Source organism: Bubalus bubalis, chromosome 2 (assembly GCF_019923935.1).
Source record: "Bubalus bubalis isolate 160015118507 breed Murrah chromosome 2, NDDB_SH_1, whole genome shotgun sequence".
Lineage (NCBI taxonomy): Eukaryota > Metazoa > Chordata > Mammalia > Artiodactyla > Bovidae > Bubalus > Bubalus bubalis.
In genome coordinates, this window is record NC_059158.1 from 71,205,164 (window position 1) to 71,227,629 (window position 22,466).

Genomic DNA, 22,466 nt, shown 5'->3' on the forward strand with positions numbered 1-22,466 from the left:
ATATTAGGTTATCACCAATTCTTTTAACATTGCCTTTGAGTGCCTTTGAGAGTCTGGAAAATATGACAGTATATTTTGATGGCTCCATGAGGTAAACAGTCTTAAATTATATCCATTAACTGGAAAGACCCAGTGAGGACAGAGACTAAGCAAAATTTTTAGTATATACATCTTTAATTGGAAAGAACTAGGCACCCCTAGATAATATATTTATTTTAATGCTAGCCTCCTGGAAAGGCTACTTAGTCTCACATGGCCTAACATTTGAGATTCTAATGGTGTAAATTTTAATCTAAGAATGATGGAGCAGGGAACCTGTGGAACAATGGAGCAAATATTTCTGGAAAGGTGTTTTCTTACAATACTAGTAATATTGACTAGTAATATTGTTTTGATGACAAAACATCTTACACAGTCTGAAGCCCTTTCACACACATATTCTCATAAAAAGACCTGGAAAATAAGAAAAACCAGAAAGAAGAAATGATGAGAAGGTGCTCGAATGCCAACATCTGGAGATAACCAGCATTAATAGTTTGGTGTGCAAGAGATAAACATTGATGACAAAGTTGAGGCATGAAGAGTTTGGGGGTTTGGTTGGGATTGAGAGGCCAACAGATATTTTTGAGCTCATTGACTGATGGGATCTGCAAACTTGGGTTACCCGGTGCACAGAGATGATTCCTTCATACTTTCTTCTTCCTCCTTACCCTGTTTGGCATTCATTTTTCAAGGTCTTGTGCTTCTACGATGAGCTTCATCTCCCATCTCCTTCTCTTTCAATCCCTACAGAGGGATCACCAGGCACTCCCAGGCCTTGCTATCTCATGTAGTTATAACAGTTCAGTTCAGTTCAGCCGCTCAGTCTTGTCCAACTCTTTGTGACCCCATGGACTGCATGCAGCATGCCAGGGTTCCCTGTCCATCACCAACTCCCGGAGCTGTAGTCATATAAACCTAAATTAGCTTAACTTTCCAGAAACAATGGCCATAGCCACAAACAGACAACCAGAGAATTGCTTTAATGATCTTAAAATCAGAAAATTCACTCTCACCACACTCTGTCATCCTTTTCTCTTCCTCTCTCCCGTCTTGTTGGGCTCATCAGCAAGCAAATCGTCACCTCCCCCTCTTCCCTATTCTCATAGCCAGTCAATGCTGCCCCACTTCTCTCCTTCAGCCACAGTGGGAACAACTTAGAAACATTCTCAATGTTCTCATCACCTCTCCCCACTCCTGGGCTCAGCCCACACGGGGCTCTAGCTCTGCTCACTCATTGTGGCCTTCCTCTCCTCCAGAACTAACCGCTTAACTTCTGTTCCTGATCCCATTCCTTCTTCCCTTGACTGTCTTTGCATTCAGCTATCTCCAACCAGTCCATCCTAAAGGAGACCAGTCCTGGGTGTTCATTGGAAGGACTGATGCTAAAGCTGAAACTCCAGTACTTTGGCCACCTCATGTGAAGAGTTGACTCACTGGAAAAGACCCTAATGCTGGGAGGGATTGGGGGCAGGCGGAAAAGGGGACAACAGAGGATGAGATGGCTGGATGGCATCACCAACTTGATGGACGTGAGTCTGAGTGAACTCCGGGAGTTGGTGATGGACAGGGAGGCCTGGCGTGCTGCAATTCATGGGGTCGCAAAGAGTCGGACACGACTGAGTGACTGAACTGAACTGAACTGATCCTGTGTTACTAAAGCCAGTAGCCCATTTTCAGCACTTATCCTATTTGACTGTTACGCACCATTGGACACCATTGTTCCCCTTTAGCTCTGTTTAGAAAATAACCTTTTCTCTTGATTACAGGTAATTCATTATCTAATATTTAGAATATAGAAACAATAGTTAAAAAAAACTCCCATAGGCAGAATTCTTTCATGGCATATACATATATCAAATCATCATGTTGTACGCTTTAAATAAGTTACAGTTTTGTCAATTACACCTCAATAGAGCTGGAAGAAAAAAGGATCAGTGATTGCCAGAGGGATGGGTAGATGAGTAGGTGGCATACAGAGGACTTTTTAGGGCAGTGAAGCTACACTGTATGATACTATAATGGTAGATATGTGACATTATAAAGTTGTTAAAACCCATAGAATGTACAGCATCGATCGTGAACCCTAATGTAAACCATGGAATTTGAATAATAATGATGAATCAGTGTGGGTTCACCAGTTGCAACAAATGTACCACTCTGGTGAGGGATGTTGATAGTGAGGGGTGTGTCACTTTGTGTATGTGTGGTGGTGGAAGGTATTTGGGAACTCTGTATTTGGTCTCATTAATTATGAACCTATTTAAAAAAAAAATAAAGTCTATTTTAAAAACAAAGAAACAAACACTTCCATGGACAAACAATTCAAGGGGAGCTATTATGCTTATAATTTTTCCAGGATTTTCCAATGTGCATAATATGTATTTGTACACCCACAGGCAGTAAGACTAGTGAAAGTGAAAATGAAGTCGCTCAGTCGTGTCCGACTCTATGCGACCCGGTGGACTGTAGCCCACCAGGCTCCTCCGCCCATGGGATTCTCCAGGCAAGACTACTGGAGTGGGTTGCCATTTCCTTCTCCAGGGGATCTTCCTGACCCAGGAATCGAATCCAGGTCTCCCGCGGCAGACGCTTTAATCTCTGAGCCACCAGGGAAGCCCAAGAAAGTGAAGTCGCTCAGTCGTGTCCGACTCTTTGCGATCCCATGGACTGTAGTCTACCAGGCTTCTCTGTCGATTTTCCAGGCGAGAGTACTGGAGTAGGTTGCCATTTCCTTCTCCAGGGGATCTTCCTGACCCAGGGATCAAACCCAGGTCTCCTGCATTGCAGGCAGACGCTTTACCCTCTGAGCCACCAGGGAAGCCCAAGAACACTGGAGTGGGTAGCCTGTCCCTTCTCCAGGAGATCTTCCCAACACAGGAATTGAACCTGGGTTTCCTGCATTGCAGGCAGATTCTTTACCAACTGAGCTATCAGGGAAGCCCCAACTAGTAGCACTTAATATATTAAAAATTTCCCTGTTTATAAATATTCTTCTACAGCATGATTTTGATTAGATGGACAATATTCCACTGTGCTGTGATTTACTTAACCAACTTCCTCCAAGGTAATGTTCAGGTTATTTCTGGTACACCATTAGTATAAATAATGCTATGGCTTGGTTTCTTTGGGATGTACATTGTGATATTTTAACTGAAAAGAGACAGGCAAGTATATGCATTAAAATTATGTCTTTTTAAAAGTTACTTTTCTATACATCAGTGTCTCTTTTGCTGTCTCGTACACAGGGTGCCAGTCCAGGTTCGATGCACGATACTGGATGCTTGGGGCTGGTGCACTGGGACAACCCCGAGGGATGGAATGGGGAGGGAGGAGGGAGGAGGGTTCAGGATGGGGAACACATGTATACCTGTGGCGGATTCATTTTGATATTTGGCAAAACTAATACAGTTATGTAAAGTTTAAAAATAAAATAAAATTAAAAAAATAAATAAATAAATAAAAGTTACTTTTAAACACCTGTTATGAAGAGTGGTAAGCCATATGTCAGAAATGGGTAGATGATATTTAATTTTAATTAATTGCTTTCTTATGTCCTAGGCTGACCAGATATCTGGTTTTCACATAAGATCGGTTCTCTGCGTACCTATTTGGAATAGCAACCACCAAATAATTGGTAAGACATTACCTAAATTATCAGACTTCTTATATTAAAACAAAAATGCAATTTACTTTAAAGTATATCTATCTGTGTTTTAATGTACCCCTTTTCATGTCTAGGACTCATCAACTTATGTTTCGTACTCTTGTGTAATCTCACAAGTGAAGACTCCTGATGAATCAACATTAAGCAGGACAATGCACAAATATTTATTCCTTTAAATAAGAACCAATCATTTTGAAGTTGGTGGGGATTTCAGAAAGCAGCTAACTGAACTCTTTTATCTTACTCTGTAGAAATTGAGGCCCAAAGAGAGAGAAAAGATTTGAATAAGGTCATAAAGTGAGTTCTTAGCAGAGTCCCGAATAGAACTCAGGCTTCTTAATCCTATTACATATATATGTTTACATCTATGCTTTTGCACATGGGATAAATGCAAAGACTGAAATGTGTCTTTCTGCCTCAATGGTTCCGAAACAGGTTACACTATCCCCTGAATATGGAAATTGTGGGCCAGAGCAGTTTCCAATTTTTCTCTCCCTCCCTGCTCCTTTTCTTTCCCTCAAAAATTCATTCAGGAAAATCTCAAACCTAAAGTTAAGCAAGAAGGGGTCAGTAGTTAAAGTCAAGAAGGGGGGAGACAGTAGTTTAAACATAATGAAAATGTATCTTTCTTCTAACAGACATAAGGTAACTAATACATTTGGGAACTAATATAAATTTGTCTCTTTGCTTCACCCTAAGGCTGCCTCTTAAATTCTAAGATAGTGGACTTACCAAAGGATTTAATTTTCTATAAATATTAACACTTGAATTCCAAGAGAATTTTTTCGTCAGTTTTCTTAATTTGCAGAAAATATTAGCATTTTTGAACATAAAGAAGATTCTAAGATTTGAGAAATTGAATCTCTAGTACAAAGCCTTAAATTACATGTGTCAAGTTTTAAATATGGTTAAGGTTTGCTTGTTTGGTTTGGCTGTGCTGGAGCATGCTGGATCTTAGTTCCCGTACGAGGGAACCCCTTCCCTCTGCAGTGGAAGCATGGAATCCTAACCACTGGACCACCTTGGGAAGTCCCAAAATATATTTAAGTTTAATGAGAAAAGAAAGTCTGTGAGAAACAGCCTGCATTATCTGTACATGTCCAATGGCAATCTCACAGCAGTCTTACATTTCATTCCTAAGTGTAAACATCTATTTTCTTTCACAACTAAGACTGTAGTTTGCCTGTAACACACTAAAAGCTTTGTATTTTATTATACATGTCTTCTACCATATGATGACACAGCTCCCTGATGGGAAGTTAGGTGTTTTTAAAAAATAAAAGCCTTTAGAATATCAGTTCAGTTCAGTTCAGTCGCTCAGTCGTGTCCAACTCTTTTGACCCCATGAACTGCAGCACGCCAGGCCTCCCTGTCCATCACAAACTCCCAGAGTCCACCCAAACCCATGTCCATTGAGTCGGTGATGCCATCCAACAATCTCATCCTCTGTCATCCCCTCCTGCTCCTGCCCTCAATCCTTCCCAGCATCAGGGCCTTTTCAAATGAGTCAGCTCTTCACATCAGGAGGCGAAAGTATTGGAGTTTCAGCTTCAACATCAGTCCTACCAATGAACACCCAGGACTGATCTCCTTTATAATGGACTGGTTGGATCTTCTTGCAGTCCAAGGGACTCTCAAGAGTCCTCTCCAACACCACAGTTCAAAAGCACCAATTCTTCAGTGCTCAGCTTTCTTTATAGTCCAACTCTCACATCCATACATGACCACTGGAAAAACCATAGCCTTAATAAGACGGACCTTTGTTGACAAAATAATGTCTCTACTTTTTAATATGTTGTCTAGTTTGGTACTAACTTTCCTTCCAAGGAGTAAGTGTCTTAATTTCATGGCTGCAATCACCATATGCAGTGATTTTGGAGCCCAGAAAAATAAAATCAGACACTGTTTCCCCATATATTTGCCATGAAGTGATGGGACCACATGCCATGATCTTAGTTTTCTGAATGTTGAGCTTTAAGCCAACTTTTTCACTCTCCTCTTTCAACTTCATCAAGAGGCTCTTTAGTTCTTCTTCACTTTCTGCCATAAGGGTGATATCATCTGCATATCTGAGGTTATTGATATATTTCCTGGCAATCCTGATTCCAGCTTGTGCTTCCTCCAGCCTAGCATTTCTCACTCTGCATATAAGTTAAATAAGCAGGGTGATGATATACAGCCTCGACGTACTCCTTTTCCTATTTGGAACCAGTCTTTGTTCCATGTCCAGTTCTAACTGTTGCTTCCTGACCTGCATACAGATTTCTCAAGAGGCAGGTCAGGTGGTCTGGTATTTCCATCTCTTGAAGAATTTTCCACAGTTTATTGTGATCCACACAGTCAAAGGCTTTGGCATAGTCAATAAAGCAGAAATAGATGTTTTTCTGGAACTTTCTTGCTTTTTCGATGATCCAGAGGATGTTGGCAATTTGATCTCTGGTTCCTCTGCCTTTTCTAAAACCAGCTTGAACATCTGGAAGTTCACGGTTCACGTATTGCTGAAGCCTGGCTTGGAGAATTTTGAGCATTACTTTACTAGCGTGTGAGATGAGTGCAATTGTGTGGTAGTTTGAGCATTGTTTGGCATTGCCCTTCTTTGGGATTGGAATGAAAACTGACCTTTTCCAGTCCTGTGGCCACTGCTGAGTTTTCCAAATGTGCTGGCATATTGAGTGGAGCACTTTCACAGCATCATCTTTCAGGATTTGAAATAGCTCAACTAAAATTCCAACACCTCCACTAGCTTTGTTTGTAGTGATGCTTTCTAAGGCCCACTTGACTTCACATTCCAGGATGTCTGACTCTAGGTGAGTGATCACACCATCATGATTATCTGGGTCATGAAGATCTTTTTTGTACAGTTCTTCTGTGTATTCTGGCCACCTCTTCTTAATATCTTCTGCTTCTGTTACATCCCTACCATTTCTGTCCCTTATTGAGCCCATCTTTGCATGAAATATTCCCTTGGTATCTCTAATTTTCTTGAAGAGATCTCTAGTGTTTCCCATTCTGTTGTTTTCCTCTATTTCTTTGCATTGATCACCGAGGAAGGCTTTCTTGTCTCTTCTTGCTATTCTTTGGAATTCTGCATTCAGATTGGTATGTCTTTTCTTTTCTCCTTTGATTTTCGCTTCCCTTCTTTTCACAACTATTCACTCACTATTTCACAACTACTCACTCACTATTCACAAGGCCTCCTCAGACAGCCATTTTGCTTTTTTTGATTTCTTTTTCTTGGGGATGGTCTTGATCCCTGTCTCCTGTACAGTGTCATGAACCTCCGTCCATAGTTCATCAGGCAGTCTGTCTGTCAGATCTAATCCCATAAATCTATTTCTCACTTCCACTGTTTGATTTAGGTCATACCTGAATGGTCTAGTTGTTTTCTCCACTTTCTTCAATTTCAGTCTGAATTTGGCAATAAGGAGTTCATGATCTGAGCCACAGTTAGCTCCCGGTCTTATTTTTGCTGACTGTATAGAGCTTCTCCATCTGCAAAGCATATAATCAATCTGATTTCAGTGTCGACCATCTGGTGATGTCCGTGTGTAGAGTGTTCTCTTGTGTTGTATATTTAGTGTATATAGGGACACAAGGGAAAGTTTTCAAGATTGTTGAATTTTTCTAGTTAAACTTGTGTGCTTTGATAGTGCCATGATCCCTGGGTCATGCCCAAAACATGTAGTATAATGCTGGACATGAACTTTGGAAAGAAGACCCACATAAGTTAAATTTTGTAAAACTAGTTTAGCCCCATTGGTAGCAGGCAACAAAACTAGCCTTCCTTTGAAGGTTAACTGTATCATAATTCTTAACATTTCTTGAATGTTCTCTCCATGTGGACCAATATGCTTTACAAACATTATTCAAATGTTATCTTGTTTAATCTTTATAACCCACTGAGATAGTTAACATTTTATCCTCATTTACAAATGAACAAATTCAGTGTTAAGTAATGTGCTCACAGTAACACTACTAACAATGGAGTTGAAATTCAAACCAAGGATGTTTAACTCCAGAGCCTATGTTCTTAATCACTATGCCATGCTGCCTCATTTAAGCACTAAGCTTCAGAGAATTGAAAACATTTTAATTATATATAAATATTTTTAATTTGTTCAATTTAATTTATATAATTATATATGGCTTCCCAGGAGGTACAGTGGTGAAGAATCTGCCTGCCAATGCAGGAGATGCAAGAGATGTCGGTTGGATCCCTGGGTCAGGAAGGTCCCCTGGAGAAGGAAATGGCAACTCACTCCAGTATTCTTGCTTGGAAAATTCCACAGACAAAGGAGTCTGGCAGGCTACAGTCCATGGAGTCACAAAGAGTCAGACACAACTGAGCACACACACACACATACGTGTGTGTGTGTGTATATATATATATATGTAACTGTATATATGTGTGCACCATGATATATCAATTATTGTACACAGTCATCTTGAAAACCATTTTGGGGGAATCTGGTTAATACCTGAGCCTTGGTCTGGATATCAGAGCTGGAAAATGGGCTGCATCCCTGTACGCCTCACATCTCTCACACAGGCAGCAGGTGTTAGAGCAACCTGGGATTAAGCTGAGTGTCTGCACTTAAAGGAGGCTGGAGTCATCTTACTTGTGCTGTAGGAACAGGATGTCCAGTGTCAAAAATGACCACATCTCCCAACCTCTTCTCACAGGAGTGGCTCAAGTGTTAAATAGACTCGATGGGAAACCTTTTGATGATGCCGATCAACGACTTTTCGAGGTAAGAAAATAAATGTCTGAACCAGGGGTTATAGCTGAGTCAGTAGTAGTCTCCTGGTTACAGCTTGCTCACATTAGGAAGGATAAATAATTATTAATTGACAACTTTTAATCATTATACTTTGACAGCATGATGAAATTTAAAGGAAGATTTAAAGAAGGTATCAGTGTTTAGGTAAGATTTGATTCTGTTTTTCATGAATCAGGTTTTTTTTTTAATCCTAATTGATTGTTTTTTATGGGACTGAATTGCCTTCTTCTCTTTGAAGTGTAAATCGTCTTATCTTTTTCTTGTTCGTGTGCGTTCAGCCTTGAGGCCTCTAGCCAGCTCTGCCAGGGGCACTGCCATCCCCTCTCTTCTGTCTGTAAGCTTCCATGTATTTACTCCTGTCTGCCCTCAGCTGGAGAGGTTAGCCTTGAACAGGCTTCCTGGTAAACTTTGCACCAGTAGCCAACATGAAAACCCCATGATTATTTTTCTCTAGCTGAGAGTACGTCAGAGCTTCTTTACTAACTGGCTCAAAATCTGAATCCTCCGTCCCCTTAACATTTACCTTATGGATACAATCACTTGGTTTCTTTACCAAACTCTTTTATAGCCTAGCTTTTGAAAGAGATTGCTTTTGGTTAAATGGAATAAAATGGCTAAAATCAGTTCACAACCTAAATAAAGTAAGAGCACATTTAAATGGACTATATGTTTCTAAATGTATAAAGTTATTTCTTCACAATAACATTAAATTAATAATTTTTCTCTTGTGCAGTGTGAGCGATAAAGCTGTTACATGACAATAATAATTAAGAATTTTAATGTACCTATTTCCCTAAGGCCTACCTCTGTGTACAATAAAATTATATTTTCAGGCCCATTCCTGACGCCTGTCTGCTTTTATAATAGATTATGCCAATGAGTTATTGCAATTTTTAATTAGTGAACTCTCTCTTTCCTAGGCTTTTGTCATCTTTTGTGGCCTTGGCATCAACAATACAATTATGTACGATCAAGTGAAGAAGTCATGGGCCAAGCAGTCCGTGGCTCTTGATGTAAGTGCAATATATTTATGTCAGAACTTATGCTAAAAGCTCTAATCTTTGAGGGGGAAAAAGTCCTTGTTATAGAGTTTAGCTTTTCAAGTTTTAATTATTTATTTATGGGGTCAAATTTTAGTGTCAAGGATTTGAATTTGATGAAAGCTACAGACTCTCTCTAGAAAAATATACATGTGCACATAGTTTTACAGATAATTTCAAGGATTATAATTCGGGGATAATTACAGATCCCCTGCAGCCCAGCCATATATGTTGTATAATGCATGAGTGCTCAGTTGTGTCTGACTCTTGGCGACCCCGTAGACAATAGCTTGCCAGGCTCCTCTGTCCTTGGAATTTTCCAGGTAAGAACGCTGGAGTTCATTGCCATTTCCTACTTTTTACCTACTCTTTACCATTGCACCACCTGTACAATTTGTCAGGATTTAAAATATATTATGAATGTATTTTGAATATGTATAAATAATCTGGAAATTCACAACTTTTATTACTATAAGAAAAAAACTCCACTGTGATAATGTGTGATGCAGATGGGGGAAAGTGATCTTGTCACCATGCAAGCCCCCACCTTTCCCCACCACAGACACGGGCATCCCGCTGAGAACTCGGCCCTGTTTCCCGAGCCTGTATTCCATCTCCCCTCAGACCCACTAAGTTCTAAAGTATAGCTCTAGTCTCCCCTGAATCCCAGCTTGTTTAGACCCAATACCTATTTTTTTTCCAACTTCTATTAGCAAAGATTTTATTTATATCTATAAAATAAGTTTGGCTTCCCTGGTGGCTCCTACAGTAAAGAATATGCTTGCAATGTATGAGACCCAGATTCGATCTCTAGGTTGGGCAGATCCCCTGGAGAAGGAAGTGGCCACCTACTCCAAAATTCTTTCCTGGAGAATTCCATGGACAGAGGAGACTGGTGGGCTACAGTCCTGGGGTCACAAGAGTCTCACCCACATGAAATAAGCAGAGCAGATAAAATGTCAATGTCTAGTAACATTATATGGTACAGTATGATATAAGACATGTACAATCTTCAAAATATTCTGTGTATCAAGTGAGACATTGTTAGGAAGAGAAAACCAAGGAAGAGGGTAAATAGGCGAGTCAGTGATACCTGCAGAATTAAGGTTTAGAAGACTTAAAATTAACAGCCAACCATCTATGTGGGGCTTCCCCGGTATCTCAGCTGGTAAAGCAGGAGACCCCCAGGTCAATACCTGGGTCAGGAAGATCCCCTGGAGAAGCGATGGGCTACCCACTCCAGTATTCTTGCCTAGAGAATCCCCATGGACAGAGGAGCCTGGCAGGCTATGGTCCATGGGGTTGCAAAGAGTCAAACACTAAGCTTAGCATAACCATCTATATACTTTCCCTTCCTAACCAGACCATGACGTCTGGTAGCAACAAGGATCTGTGTTTTTTTTTTTTTTTTTTTTTTGCAACCATATTCCCAGAGTCTAGCAGGGTACTTTGGTATTTATTGAATGGTTTTGGATGAATAGATGAATGGGAAAAAGAAGGAGGGAGGAAAGAACGGAAGGAAGGGATTTTTTGCTCTCCCTCTGAGATAGTCCTGCTTTGTTTATATGTAACATCTCTCCAGTAAGCAATAAACACAAATATCTACAGGTTGAGTTAATATACAGGTGAGCTTTAAACATGCAGCCAGTGAATAAGAATCACTAGTAGAACATTAAGGTCTGTGTGCAGACCTGTTTTTAAATGCTGGCTCTGTCACCTGCCTCAGTGGTGAGAATTAAATGAGATGATACATGTGAAGATTTTAGGATGTGGTCAATAAATAATGGCAATATCAACAGTCACTTTATTACTTATAATTGTGTTTTTATTACTGAGAAATTATCATGAATTGGAAGAAAGAGCAAAAGACAGGAATTTGGAACAGCAAATGTTGAGTCATGCCTCCTTCACTCTCATTGAATTCAGATCTCTAGAGAGTTACTTCATCCATTGTTTCAGAATTTCTGAAACGATAAAAAGAACTCACTATAAACTAGCCCCACTTAAACCCTACTTCATATTGCTATGATGGAATTCTCTCTCTCTCTCTCACACACACAGAGCCTCTCATTCTCTCACTCCTTGCCTATCTCCTAGTGGGTACTGAAGAGGGCTCAGATAACTGGGTTGAAGCATGAATGGCCATTTACCAATGAAAGTCAGCATTCTCACTGGTTCCACTGCTTTTTAAAAAATTGAAATGTAGTTGATTTATAATGCTGTGTTAGTTTCTGGTATACAGCAAAATGATTCAGTTATTTAGATCATCTTTTTCAGATTCTTTTCCATTATAGGCTATCGTAACTTATTGAATATAATTCCTTGTGCCATGCAGTAGGGCCTTGTTCTTTATCTATGTGATATATATGGTGGTGTGTCTCTATTCCTCCCCCAGCCTTTCCCCTTTGGTAATCCTAAGTTTGATTTCTATATCTGTGAGTCTATTTCTGTTTTGTAAATAAGTTCATTTGTATCATTTTTAAACGATTCCACATAAAAGTGATGTAATATTGTTAGAATAGGCAAGTTGCTAGATATGAACAGAGAAAGGGGGGCGTGGGCCAAATGGCAGGAAGCCATACATCTTGTGAACAACGGGGATCTGTGGGCAGACAAAGAAAAACAGGAACATCCAGACTGACAGGAAACCGCACATTTTGGGGTGACAAAGGTCCTGGAGGAAAAAGATCTATCTGACTTACTTCGTTTTCACTGGTACCACTTAATTATCTACCTACCCGACCTAGGGAACCCCACGATTCCCATTACCTAGAAAGTGCTAATATCGTAGTCTCCTTACCCAATAATTGATCATTTGAGTTCATAGTCAGCCCCCTCTTGTTGGCGTGACTCAGATACCTCTTGTCCTTAGACACAAAAATTACTCCTGACACTCCCAAATTTTCAGCCCAACTCCGAGCCTTGTAACAATCTCACCTTTTAGAGGCTGATTTATTTGTATGGACTTGTGTGTTCCTTGTGCTTTATTTGTGCCAATGTCAGAAATAACATTCCCAGTCAGAATTCTGCTGTTGCCATCTTGGTTTTGTGCCTTTACCTCCACTCAACCCCTACCCCACCAGTCACTAAACTCTGTAATAATCAAGGGTATCCACCGCCCTCCCTAGCCCAGGAATCCATATGCAAGAATATCTGGAAGGATTTCTTATCACAGAACTTTATGAAGACAGTATGATAGTTTGAGAGCAACTAAACGCAAACTGTGGAATGAGATCTACATATGCTATAATATACATTAGCTTCTGAATGGATCTGTAGTTTAAAATTATGTATTTATAAATATTATACATGAAGATGAATAGTGTAATATTTACATAAATATTTAATAGAATTATGTATCTATATCTATGTACTTAAGTCAGCGTAGTTCAATGAGGGATGTAAGGTACTTTGCAAGAAAACTTAGCAAGCCTTTTAAAGGGTAAAATAGCAACAAAAACAATAATAACATTAACAGGGAAGAGTGAAAGAGAGAGGGAGAACATGAGAGCAAGCGAGAGGCCGTGTAAGCCAGGAGGACAGAACCCTGCTGGGGACAGAACAGCAGTGCTCTCCTTGTATCGTCTCCCCCAGGACAGGACCTGGGCTCCTCCACTCCCCTTACCCCATCGTGGCCAAGCAAAGGTTCCCCACTTGGATCAGACAGGTTCCTCTTGTGCTGTCTCATATTTGCTTATTCTCTCCAGTTTTTATTCTTGTCCCAAGATCTATGTCTAAGTGTGGCAGTCTCCTTCCCCTAATCTTACTACAGTGTCTTTTTTTTTTCAGTTGGTAATGAGAGTGGAAGGAAGTAATCTAGGCCGCAGCCCCCAGTGACAGTATCCCCACCCCTACCGCACCTCCCACCCCCTAACCTGTCCCTCCCCCAGCGGGAGGCGCCAGAGCTCCTGGCCTGGAGAGGACTGTGAACACGCGCCTTCCCGCTGCCCTTAAGACTGGAGAGAAGGCACAACGTTCTCTTCTTCCTTTCAAAAAGTCTTTCCCGGGCACTTTAAATAAAAATACCGTTTCGGTACATCCTCAGGAAGTAAACCTTCTCCAAATAAGTTCTCTGGAAAGGCTAATCCTCACGGTGCTCCCAGAAATGTTCAGAGCTCACTGCTGCTGCTGCTGCTGCTAAGTCACTTCAGTCGTGTCTGACTCTGTGCGACCCCATGGACGGCAGCCCACCAGGCTCCCCCGTCCCTGGGATTCTCCAGGCAAGAACACTGGAGTGGGTTGCCATTTCCTTCTCCAATGCGTGAAAGTGAAGTCACTCAGTCGTGTCTGACCCTCAGCGACCCCATGAACTGCAGCCTTCCAGGCTCCTCCATCCATGGGATTTTCCAGGCAAGAGTACTGGAGTGGGGGTGCCATTTCCTTCTCCATTGCATGAAAGTGAAAAGTGAAAGTGAAGTTGCTCAGTCGTGTCCGACTCTAGCGACCCCATGGACTGCAGCCTACCAGGCTCCTCCGTCCATGGGATTTTCTAGGCCAAATTACTGGAGTGGGGTGCCATTGCCTTCTCCGTGCCTTCTCCTAGAGGTACACTTTTAAGACAGGGCCCCCACTGCCATCCATTTTCCCCTGTAGAAGGCAGCTTCGGGCTTTATCCCAGTGAAAGGCAGTGCAGGGAGAAGATTTAAAGCCTTTGGCATTAGTCTGGTTAGGATTGAATCCTGGTTTAGTAGCTGTTGATCTTGGACAAGCTACTAACTCTCTCAGTCTTAGTTTTTTTCATATGTTAAATGGATATGCTAAGAAAGTTGCTTTGACAGTTAAATTGAGTAGGATAAAAGCTGGAGAAAATAAGCAAATGTGAGAAACACCAGAAGAACGGTCCCGATTTGAGTGGGGAACATTTGCTTGGCCATGATAGGATAAGGGGAGTGGGTGAGCCAAGTCCTAGGGGAGATGATACAAGGATAGCACTGCATTGGTTCCGTGCCCCTGGCTTGCACGCCTTCTCACTTACTCTCAGTTAAATAACACAGGGAGGTGTTCAGAGAGAACCTTTAGTTACAGTTAGCTATTCTATTACCCAGAGTACTCACTCTCCCTAATCAGTGCCAAGTTCTGAGTCTGCTCAGCCCAAGATTTGCTGTAGAACTGCTGACTGAGGGGCTGGGCAAGAGCTGTAATTTTTGCCTCTTTTATTACAAAGATCATTTCCAGCTTGAAGTGTGAGCTGAAAACAGGTCAGTCATTTCCTGATTCCTTGACAGAATTCCCCATGACTAAAGCAGCATGTAAGTCATCAAAAGTTGCACATGTCCAAGGGCAAAGCCTCTCCCAAAAGATGTGCCATGCTGACAATTTCAGCTCATTTTAGCTTACTTCACAAATGGTGAAAAACAGAACTATAAACATACAAAATATTTTCTATTTTTCTGGCCTTTAAAAATGAAGTGACTAACACTTTATCTGGATTTTGCTTAACAGGTGAATTATAAACTTTGTTTATAAACAGGTAAATTATAAATTAATTACTTTTCTGATTGCTTTCCTTAATTGTTCATAATTTAGTTATGTACTTCTATTGTTAAGTTCTTTTGTTCCTAAATATATGAAATTAATACTCTGAGGCTTTTAGAGAACAGAGATGCTCTTAAAGCTGAATAACAGAACAAAAAGGGGAATTTCCCATCATGTTTAATAACTTTACTTCTATGATCTTGATTTCCATTTTGCATGAGCAGCAGAAATTTCACAAGAAATGTACTGATGTGTGTTTACATTTTCTGACAGTAAGGATCCTATGATAAGAGTGGGAAAACTTTACCTCTAATATAGGTAATACAGAGAAAATACAACACAACTGTAGATACAGGATATTACTTTTTCATTTTGAACATCAAGAATTGTCCTTTGGAGTGTCTTTCATAGAGACTGCAAATGAAGAGTTATCTGACACTGATGAGAAATTTTCCAAGAGATATAAAATCAGGATATTATTGCTACTGCTGCTGCCAAGTTGCTTCAGTCGTGTCCGACTCTGTGCGACCCCATAGATGGCAGCCCACCAGGCTCCCCCGTATTAGGGACACCTTATATACATAGGGCTTCCCTGGTGGCTCAGTGATAAAGAATCTGCCTGCAATGCAGGAGATCCAGGGTTTGAGCCCTGGGTTGGGAAGATCCCCTGAAAGAGGGCAAGGCAACCCACTCCAGTACTGCTGCCTAGAGAATCCCACAGATAGAGGAGCCTGGGGCAGCGGGGGTGGGGGGTGGCTGCAGTCCATAGGGTCACACAGAGTCAGACACGACTGCAGCGACTAAGCGCCAGCAGCAGCATACACCTTTATGATCCAAAGAGGACAGGAATGAAGGTCAAACAGGAAGTGTGAAAAGGGCATATGCAATCAGGAGCCCTCACAAAAGCCTCCTTCATCCATTTCCTCCTTTCCAATTGCTACAGCGGTCTTCCTACTTAAAGGCTTCATTGCCTCCTGACTGAGCAAATGTAATAGCCTTCTATTTGTTCTTCCTAAACCATATTTTAGATTGCATCATTCACCCACTCACAAACCTTAAATTATTCCCCCATTACCTATCAAAGTACAAACTTCTGACCTTTGAGGTCCCTGGAAATCACATACCAAACAGTCTTCCTGCCTCTGGCCCTCATTTCTCTTCTCAGAGTATTCTCTGCTAATTACAAAACTCAGCTACATCATAGTCTACAAATCAACCACCTGCTTCTCTGCCCTCTGATTTTTGTTCTAACATCCTCTCCACTTGATTCTGTTCCGGTTATGCCATCTCCCCTCAAAACTGTCCCATCATTCAAAGCTTGATTTACATGTAATCTTCTCTGTATAAAGCTTCTGATCTCATGGTTATATGTTCCTCTCTTTGCCCTATATTGCAGTTAATGGCGAGTCTTTGTTTTCCTCTGTTAGAACATGTGTCCATCAAAGCATATGATCATGTCTTAGCTACCTTTTATTCCGTTTGATGTTTTATATAAATATAATGGTACTCAATACAAGTATATTGAATAAATGAAGGTGTGCAGCCGTGAATTTCTCCATGAGAAATCTCCTAAACTCCAAGAGGAGATTTCTTTCTAACTGGGTGATTGAAAATGTTAGACTCCTAAGATGCCAGCAGAATGCCGATTCTTTCTCACCCCTCTTCCTTTAAACTTACTCTGCTAAATCAGTCTTCCCTACTCCAGGGTGAACTCTGGTAGATTCTACGGCTCTTCCGACATACTCAGGAGTTATACAGCCGCTGAGCTTTTCCCCGTGTTTAGGATAAGAAGCCTGTGGCCAGGAGAGGGTCATTTGTTGTTCAGTCACTAAGTTGTGTCTGACTCTGCGACCCCACGGACTGTAGCACGACAGGTTTCCCTATCCCTCACCATCTCCCGGAGTTTGCTCAAACTCATGTCCATTGAGTCCATTGAGTCGGACACGGAGAGGGTCATAGTGAGCCTCGTTACTCTTCCTCAGTTCACGTCCTCCCCCAAGACAGATGCAGGGAGGTCGGATGAGAGGGCAAAGCCGTACTTGACAGATGCTGCCCTAATTTGGTTTCAGGGCCCTCTGTATCAAACACCAACATTCTCTTTTTATCATGAGTTGCTTTTATGAATTCTTCAGAGGACTCTTAGGACTAGCAACCTCCTGATGGCAGCCCCTGATATGGGTGTGCCTCTCCTGATGACTGGTTATAATCCCCCCTCAGCCCCTGGCTTCCAGGGGCCCATCCACACCCTTCTTTATGGGGATCATCTCACTCTTTCAGGAATTCCTCTTGGTCAAGGCCTATTTTTGTTTTTTTTGTTTCTAACTGTGGTAAAGTAGACACAGCATAAAATTTACTATTTTTAATTATACAGTTCAGTGGCATTAAGTACATTCACATTGTTATGCAAATCACCATCATCCATCGCCGGAACTTTTTCATCTTCCCCAAGTGAAAGTCTGTGCCCATTAAACATTAACTCCTCATTTTTCCTTGCATGGAGCCATGACAACCACCATTCTCCTTTTCATCTATGTATTTCTCTGCTCAGGGTGCCTCATATAGCAAAATCTTAATTGTCCATGTGCAACTGGCTTATTTCACTTAGCATAATATTTTCAAGAGTCAACTATGTTGAAACGTGTCCAAATGTTCTTCCTTTTTAAGGCTGATTAATATTCCATTATATGTGTCTATTACATGTGTTCAATCATTCATCTGTTGATAAACACTTGGGTTGCTTTCAGGTCAAAGTCCTTTTAAACCTGGATATCTTTCGTAGATCCATTTGATCTGTGGGGAAAATCACATGTTTTCAACCATTAGATTGACGTGCAAGTCCTCCTCAAAACACCTCTCTCTTTATGCTCACTAACTTCTTTAGTTTTCAGGTGTGAATCAGGTACCAGTCTCTGTTCCCACACTACACTAAGGTGAAAGACACAGGAGGTTCCCCAAATGATTCTCTGGAAGGAACTCTCAAGAAACCCTAAGATATCCTCAATATGCACACTCAGTTGCTCAGTGGTGTCTGACTCTTTGAGACCCTTTGGACCGTAGGTCACCAGGCTCCTCTGTCCATGGGATTCTTCAGGCAAGAATACTGGAGTGGGTTGCCATGCCCTCCTCCAGGGGCTCTTCCTGACTCAGGGATTGAATCTCATTGGCAGATGGATTCTTTACCACTGAGCCATCAGGGAAGCCCATCTCTTCAATATGGGGCTCTCATAAACTGTTATCCTTTTTACACAATGCAGAGCGGGAAACAAGCACCTCAACTTGGAGGCAGGAGAGCTAGTTTGGGGCACCTTCTTTCCAAGTCCTACATAAAAGGCCTAGATGGCCTGGCACTCCCTTTAGAACGTAGTACCTATTGGTCTCAACTATAAACTCAGGCAGAAAGAGTCTCATTTAAACATCCTAGTTTGTCTACCAAAATAGTTTTTTCTAGACCAAGTTACTGTCAGACCACAATCCAATGACTGCCCAAATGGTAAGTATCAACCCTGGAAAGACCCTTGTTTATTTCTAGGTACAGTGGATACAAGTTTGCAATTACAAAGCCAAATGCAATGCACCAGCAGAAATAGAATTATTCCCACTTGGAAATTCTTTTTTATTGACAATATGTTGGATTATGTAAACACTTCTTTTGGAGAAAAGAAAAAAGGAAACACAAATTACTCTCTTCAAATGGTTATGTACTAATTAATTCCCTGTTGTGGCCACTACCACACCATTTATTGTTCAGTGGCTCAGTCATGTCTGACTTTTTGCGACCCCATGGACTGCAGCACACCAGGCTTCCCTGTCCTTCACCATCTCCCAGAGCTTGTCAAACTCATAGCCATTGAATTGGTGATGCCATCCAACCATCTCATCCTCTGTCATCCCCTTCTCCTCCTGCTTTCAATCTTTCCCGGCTTCAGGGTCTTTTCAAATGAGTTGGCCTTTGCATCAGGTGGCCAAAGTATTGGAGCTTTAGTTTCAGCATCAGTCCTTCCAATGAATATTCGGTGTTGAGTTACTTTAGGATTGACTGGTTTAATCTCCTTGCAGTCCAAGGGACTCTCAAGAGTCTTCTCCAACACCACAGTTCAAAAGCATCAATTCTTCAGTGCTCAGCCTTCTTTATGGTCCAACTCTCACATCCATACATGACTACTGGAAAAACCATAGATTTGACTATTTGGATCTTTGTCAGCTAAGTAATGTCTCTGCTTTTTAATATGCTGTCTAGGTTTGTCATAGCTTTTCCTCCAAGAAGCAAGTGTCTTTTAATTTCATGGCTGGAGTCACCATCTGCAGTGGTTTTTGAGCCCCCCAAAATCAAGTCTCTCACCGTTTCCCCATCTATTTGCCATGAAGTGATGGGACCAGATGCCATGATCTTAATTCTTGAATGTTTAGTTTTAAGCCAGCTTTTTCACTCTCCTCTTTCACCTTCATCAAGAGGCTCTTTAGTTCCTCTTTGCTTTCTGCCATAAGGGTGGTGTCGTCTGCATATCTGAGGTTGTTGATATTTCTCCCGACAATCTTGATTCCAGCTTGTGCTTCATTCAGCCTGGCATTTCTCATGATGTATGCTGCACATAAGTTAAATAAGCAGAGTGACAGTATACTGCCTTGATGTACTCCTTTCCCAATTTTGAACCAGTCCACTGTTCCATGTCTGGTTCTAACTGTTGCTTCCTGACCTGCATACAGGTTTCACAGGAGGCAGGTAAGGTGGTCTGGTATTCCCATCTCTTTCAGAATTTTCCACAGTTTGTTGTGACACACACAGTCAAAGGCTTCAGCATGGTCAGTAAAGCAGAAATAGATGTTTTTCTGGAACTCTCTTGCTTTTTTGATGATCCAACTGATGTTGGCAATTTGATCTCTGGTTCCTCTGCCTTTCCTAAATCCAGCTTGAACACCTGAAAGTTCATGGTTCATGTACTGTTGAAGCCTCGCTTGTAGAATTTTGAGCATTACTTTGCTAGCCTGTAAGATGAGTGCAGTTGTGTAGTAGCTTGAACATTCTCTGGCATTGCCTTTCTTTGGGATTGGAATGAAAACTGACCTTTTCCAGTCCTGTGGCCACTGCTGAGTTTTCCAAATTTGCTGGCATATTGAGTGCAGCACTTTCACATTATAAGTTACCTTAAAAAAAAAAAAAAAGATTTGGAAGCTGTTCTCTCTGAAAATTCCAGGGTCTTATTGAGTTGGTTCATTAATATAAATTTATGATCGTGCATGTGTGCTCAGCCTAGTGCGACTCTTTGTGACCCCATAGACTGTAGCCTGCCACTCTCCTGTGTCCATGGAATTCTCCAGGCAAGAATACTGGAGTGGCTTGCTATGCCCTTCTCCAGGGGATCTTCCAGACCCAAGGATTGAAATTTTGTCTCCTGTGTCTCCTGCAATGACAGGAAAATTCTTTTTTTTTTTTTTTTTTTTTGCCACTTTATTAATTGAAGGATAATTGCTTTACAAAATTTTGTGGTTTTCTGTCAAACATCAGCTAGAATCAGCCATAGGCATTCCCATGTCCTCTCTCTCCCAAACCCCCCTCCTCACCCTGCCTCCCATCTCCCTCCCCATCCCAGAGATTGTCACAGAGCCCCTGTTTGAGTTCCCTGAGTCATACAGCAAGTTCCCGTTGGCTATCTATTCTACATATGGTATCATAAGTTTCCATGTCACTCTCTCCATGCATCTCTCCCTCTCCCTCCTCCCCTCCCCCCATGTCCATAGGTCTGTTCTCTATGTCTGTTTCTCCACTGGTGCCCTGCAAATAAATTCATCAGTACCATCTTTCTAGATTCCATATATATGGGTCAGTATATGATATTTATATTTCTCTTTCTGACTTACTTCACTCTGTATAGTAGGTTCTAGGTTCATCTACCTCGTTAGAACTGACTCAGATGGGTTCCTTTTTATGGCTGAGTAATATTCCATTGTAACTATGTACTGCAGCTTCTTTATCCATTCATCTGTCAATGGACGTCTAGGTTGCTTCCAAGTCCTGGCTATTGTAATTAGTGCTTCAGTGAACACTGGGGTGCATGTGTCTTTTTCAATTTTGGTTTCCTCAGGGTATACACCTAGGAGTTTTTTGCTGGGTCATATGGTGGTTTTATTCCTAGTTTTTTAGGGAATCTCCTTATCATCTTCCACAGTAGCTGTATCCATTTACATTTCCACCAGCAATGCAAGAGAGTTTCCTTTTCTCCGCACCCTCTCCCAGCATTCATTGTAGACTTTTTGATGATGGCCATTCTGACTGGTGTGAGGTGGTATCGCACTGTGGTTTTGATTTGTATTTCTCTAATAGTGAGCGATGTTGAGCATCTTTTCATGTGTTTGTTAGCTGTCTGTATGTCTTTTTTTTGGAGAAATGTTTGTTTAGGTCTTTTTTCCACTTTTTGATTGGGTTATTTGTTTTTTGGGGTTTTTTTTTTTTTTTTTTTTTTGGTATTGAGTTGTATGAGCTGCTTGTATATTTTGAAAATTAATTATTTGTCAGTTGTTTCCTTTGCTATTATTGTCTCCCATTCTGCTTGTCTTTTCATCTTCTTGTGGTTTCCTTTGCTATGTGGTTTCCTTTTCTTTTGCTATGCAAAAGCTTTTAAGTTTAGTTAGGTCCCACTTGTTTATTTTTGTTTTTAGTTCCATTATTCTAGGTGGTGGGTCATAGAAGATCTTGCTTTGATTTATGTCGTTGAGTGTTCTGCCTATGTTTTCCTCTAAGAGTTTTATAGTTTCTGGTCTTAGATTTTGGTCTTTAATCCATTTTGAGTTTATCTTTGTGTATGGCATTAGAAAGTGTTCTAATTTCATTCTTTTGCATGTAGCTGTCCAGTTTTCCCAGCACCACTTATTGAAGAGGCTGTCTTTGCCCCATTGTATAGTCCTGCCTCCTTTGTCAAAAATAAGGTACCCATAGATGCGTGGGTTTATCTCTGGGCTGTCTATCTTGTTCAATAGGTCTATATTTCTGTTTTTGTGCCAGTACCATACAGTCTTGGTGACTATAGCTTTGTAGTATAGTCTGAGTCAGAAAGGTCGATTTCTCCCGCTCCATTCTTCTTTCTCAAGACTGCCTTGGCTTCAGGTCTTTTGTGTTTCCATATGAACTGTGATTTTTTGTTCTAGTTTTGTGGAAAATGCCATTGGTAATTTGATAAGGATTGCATTGAATCTGTAGATTGCATTTGGTAGTATAGTCATTTCCTACCCAGGAACATGGACTATCTCTCCATCTGTTTATGTCATCTTTGATTTCTTTCCTCAGTGTCTTACAATTTTCTGTATACAGTTCTTTTGTCTCCTTAGGTAGGTTTATTCCTAGATATTTTTGTTGTTGTTGTTGCAGTGATGAATGGGATTGATTCCTTAATTTCTCTTTCTGATTTTTCATTGTTAGTGTATAGGAATGCAAGTGATTTCTGTGTATCAACCTTGTATCCTGTGACTTTG

The 22,466-nt window shown here is 41.0% G+C and overlaps 1 protein-coding gene across 1 annotated transcript in view; it reads left to right on the forward strand.

The window, feature by feature from the left end:
- The window catches only part of PDE11A (phosphodiesterase 11A), a 420,247-nt gene that overhangs the window by 227,249 nt on the left and 170,532 nt on the right, over window positions 1-22,466 (forward strand). The window contains exons 7-9 of the mRNA XM_025274296.3: window positions 3,601-3,676; window positions 8,390-8,457; window positions 9,408-9,500. Coding sequence (XP_025130081.3) covers window positions 3,601-3,676; window positions 8,390-8,457; window positions 9,408-9,500 — 237 coding nt within the window. The remainder of the gene's footprint in view (window positions 1-3,600; window positions 3,677-8,389; window positions 8,458-9,407; window positions 9,501-22,466) is intronic.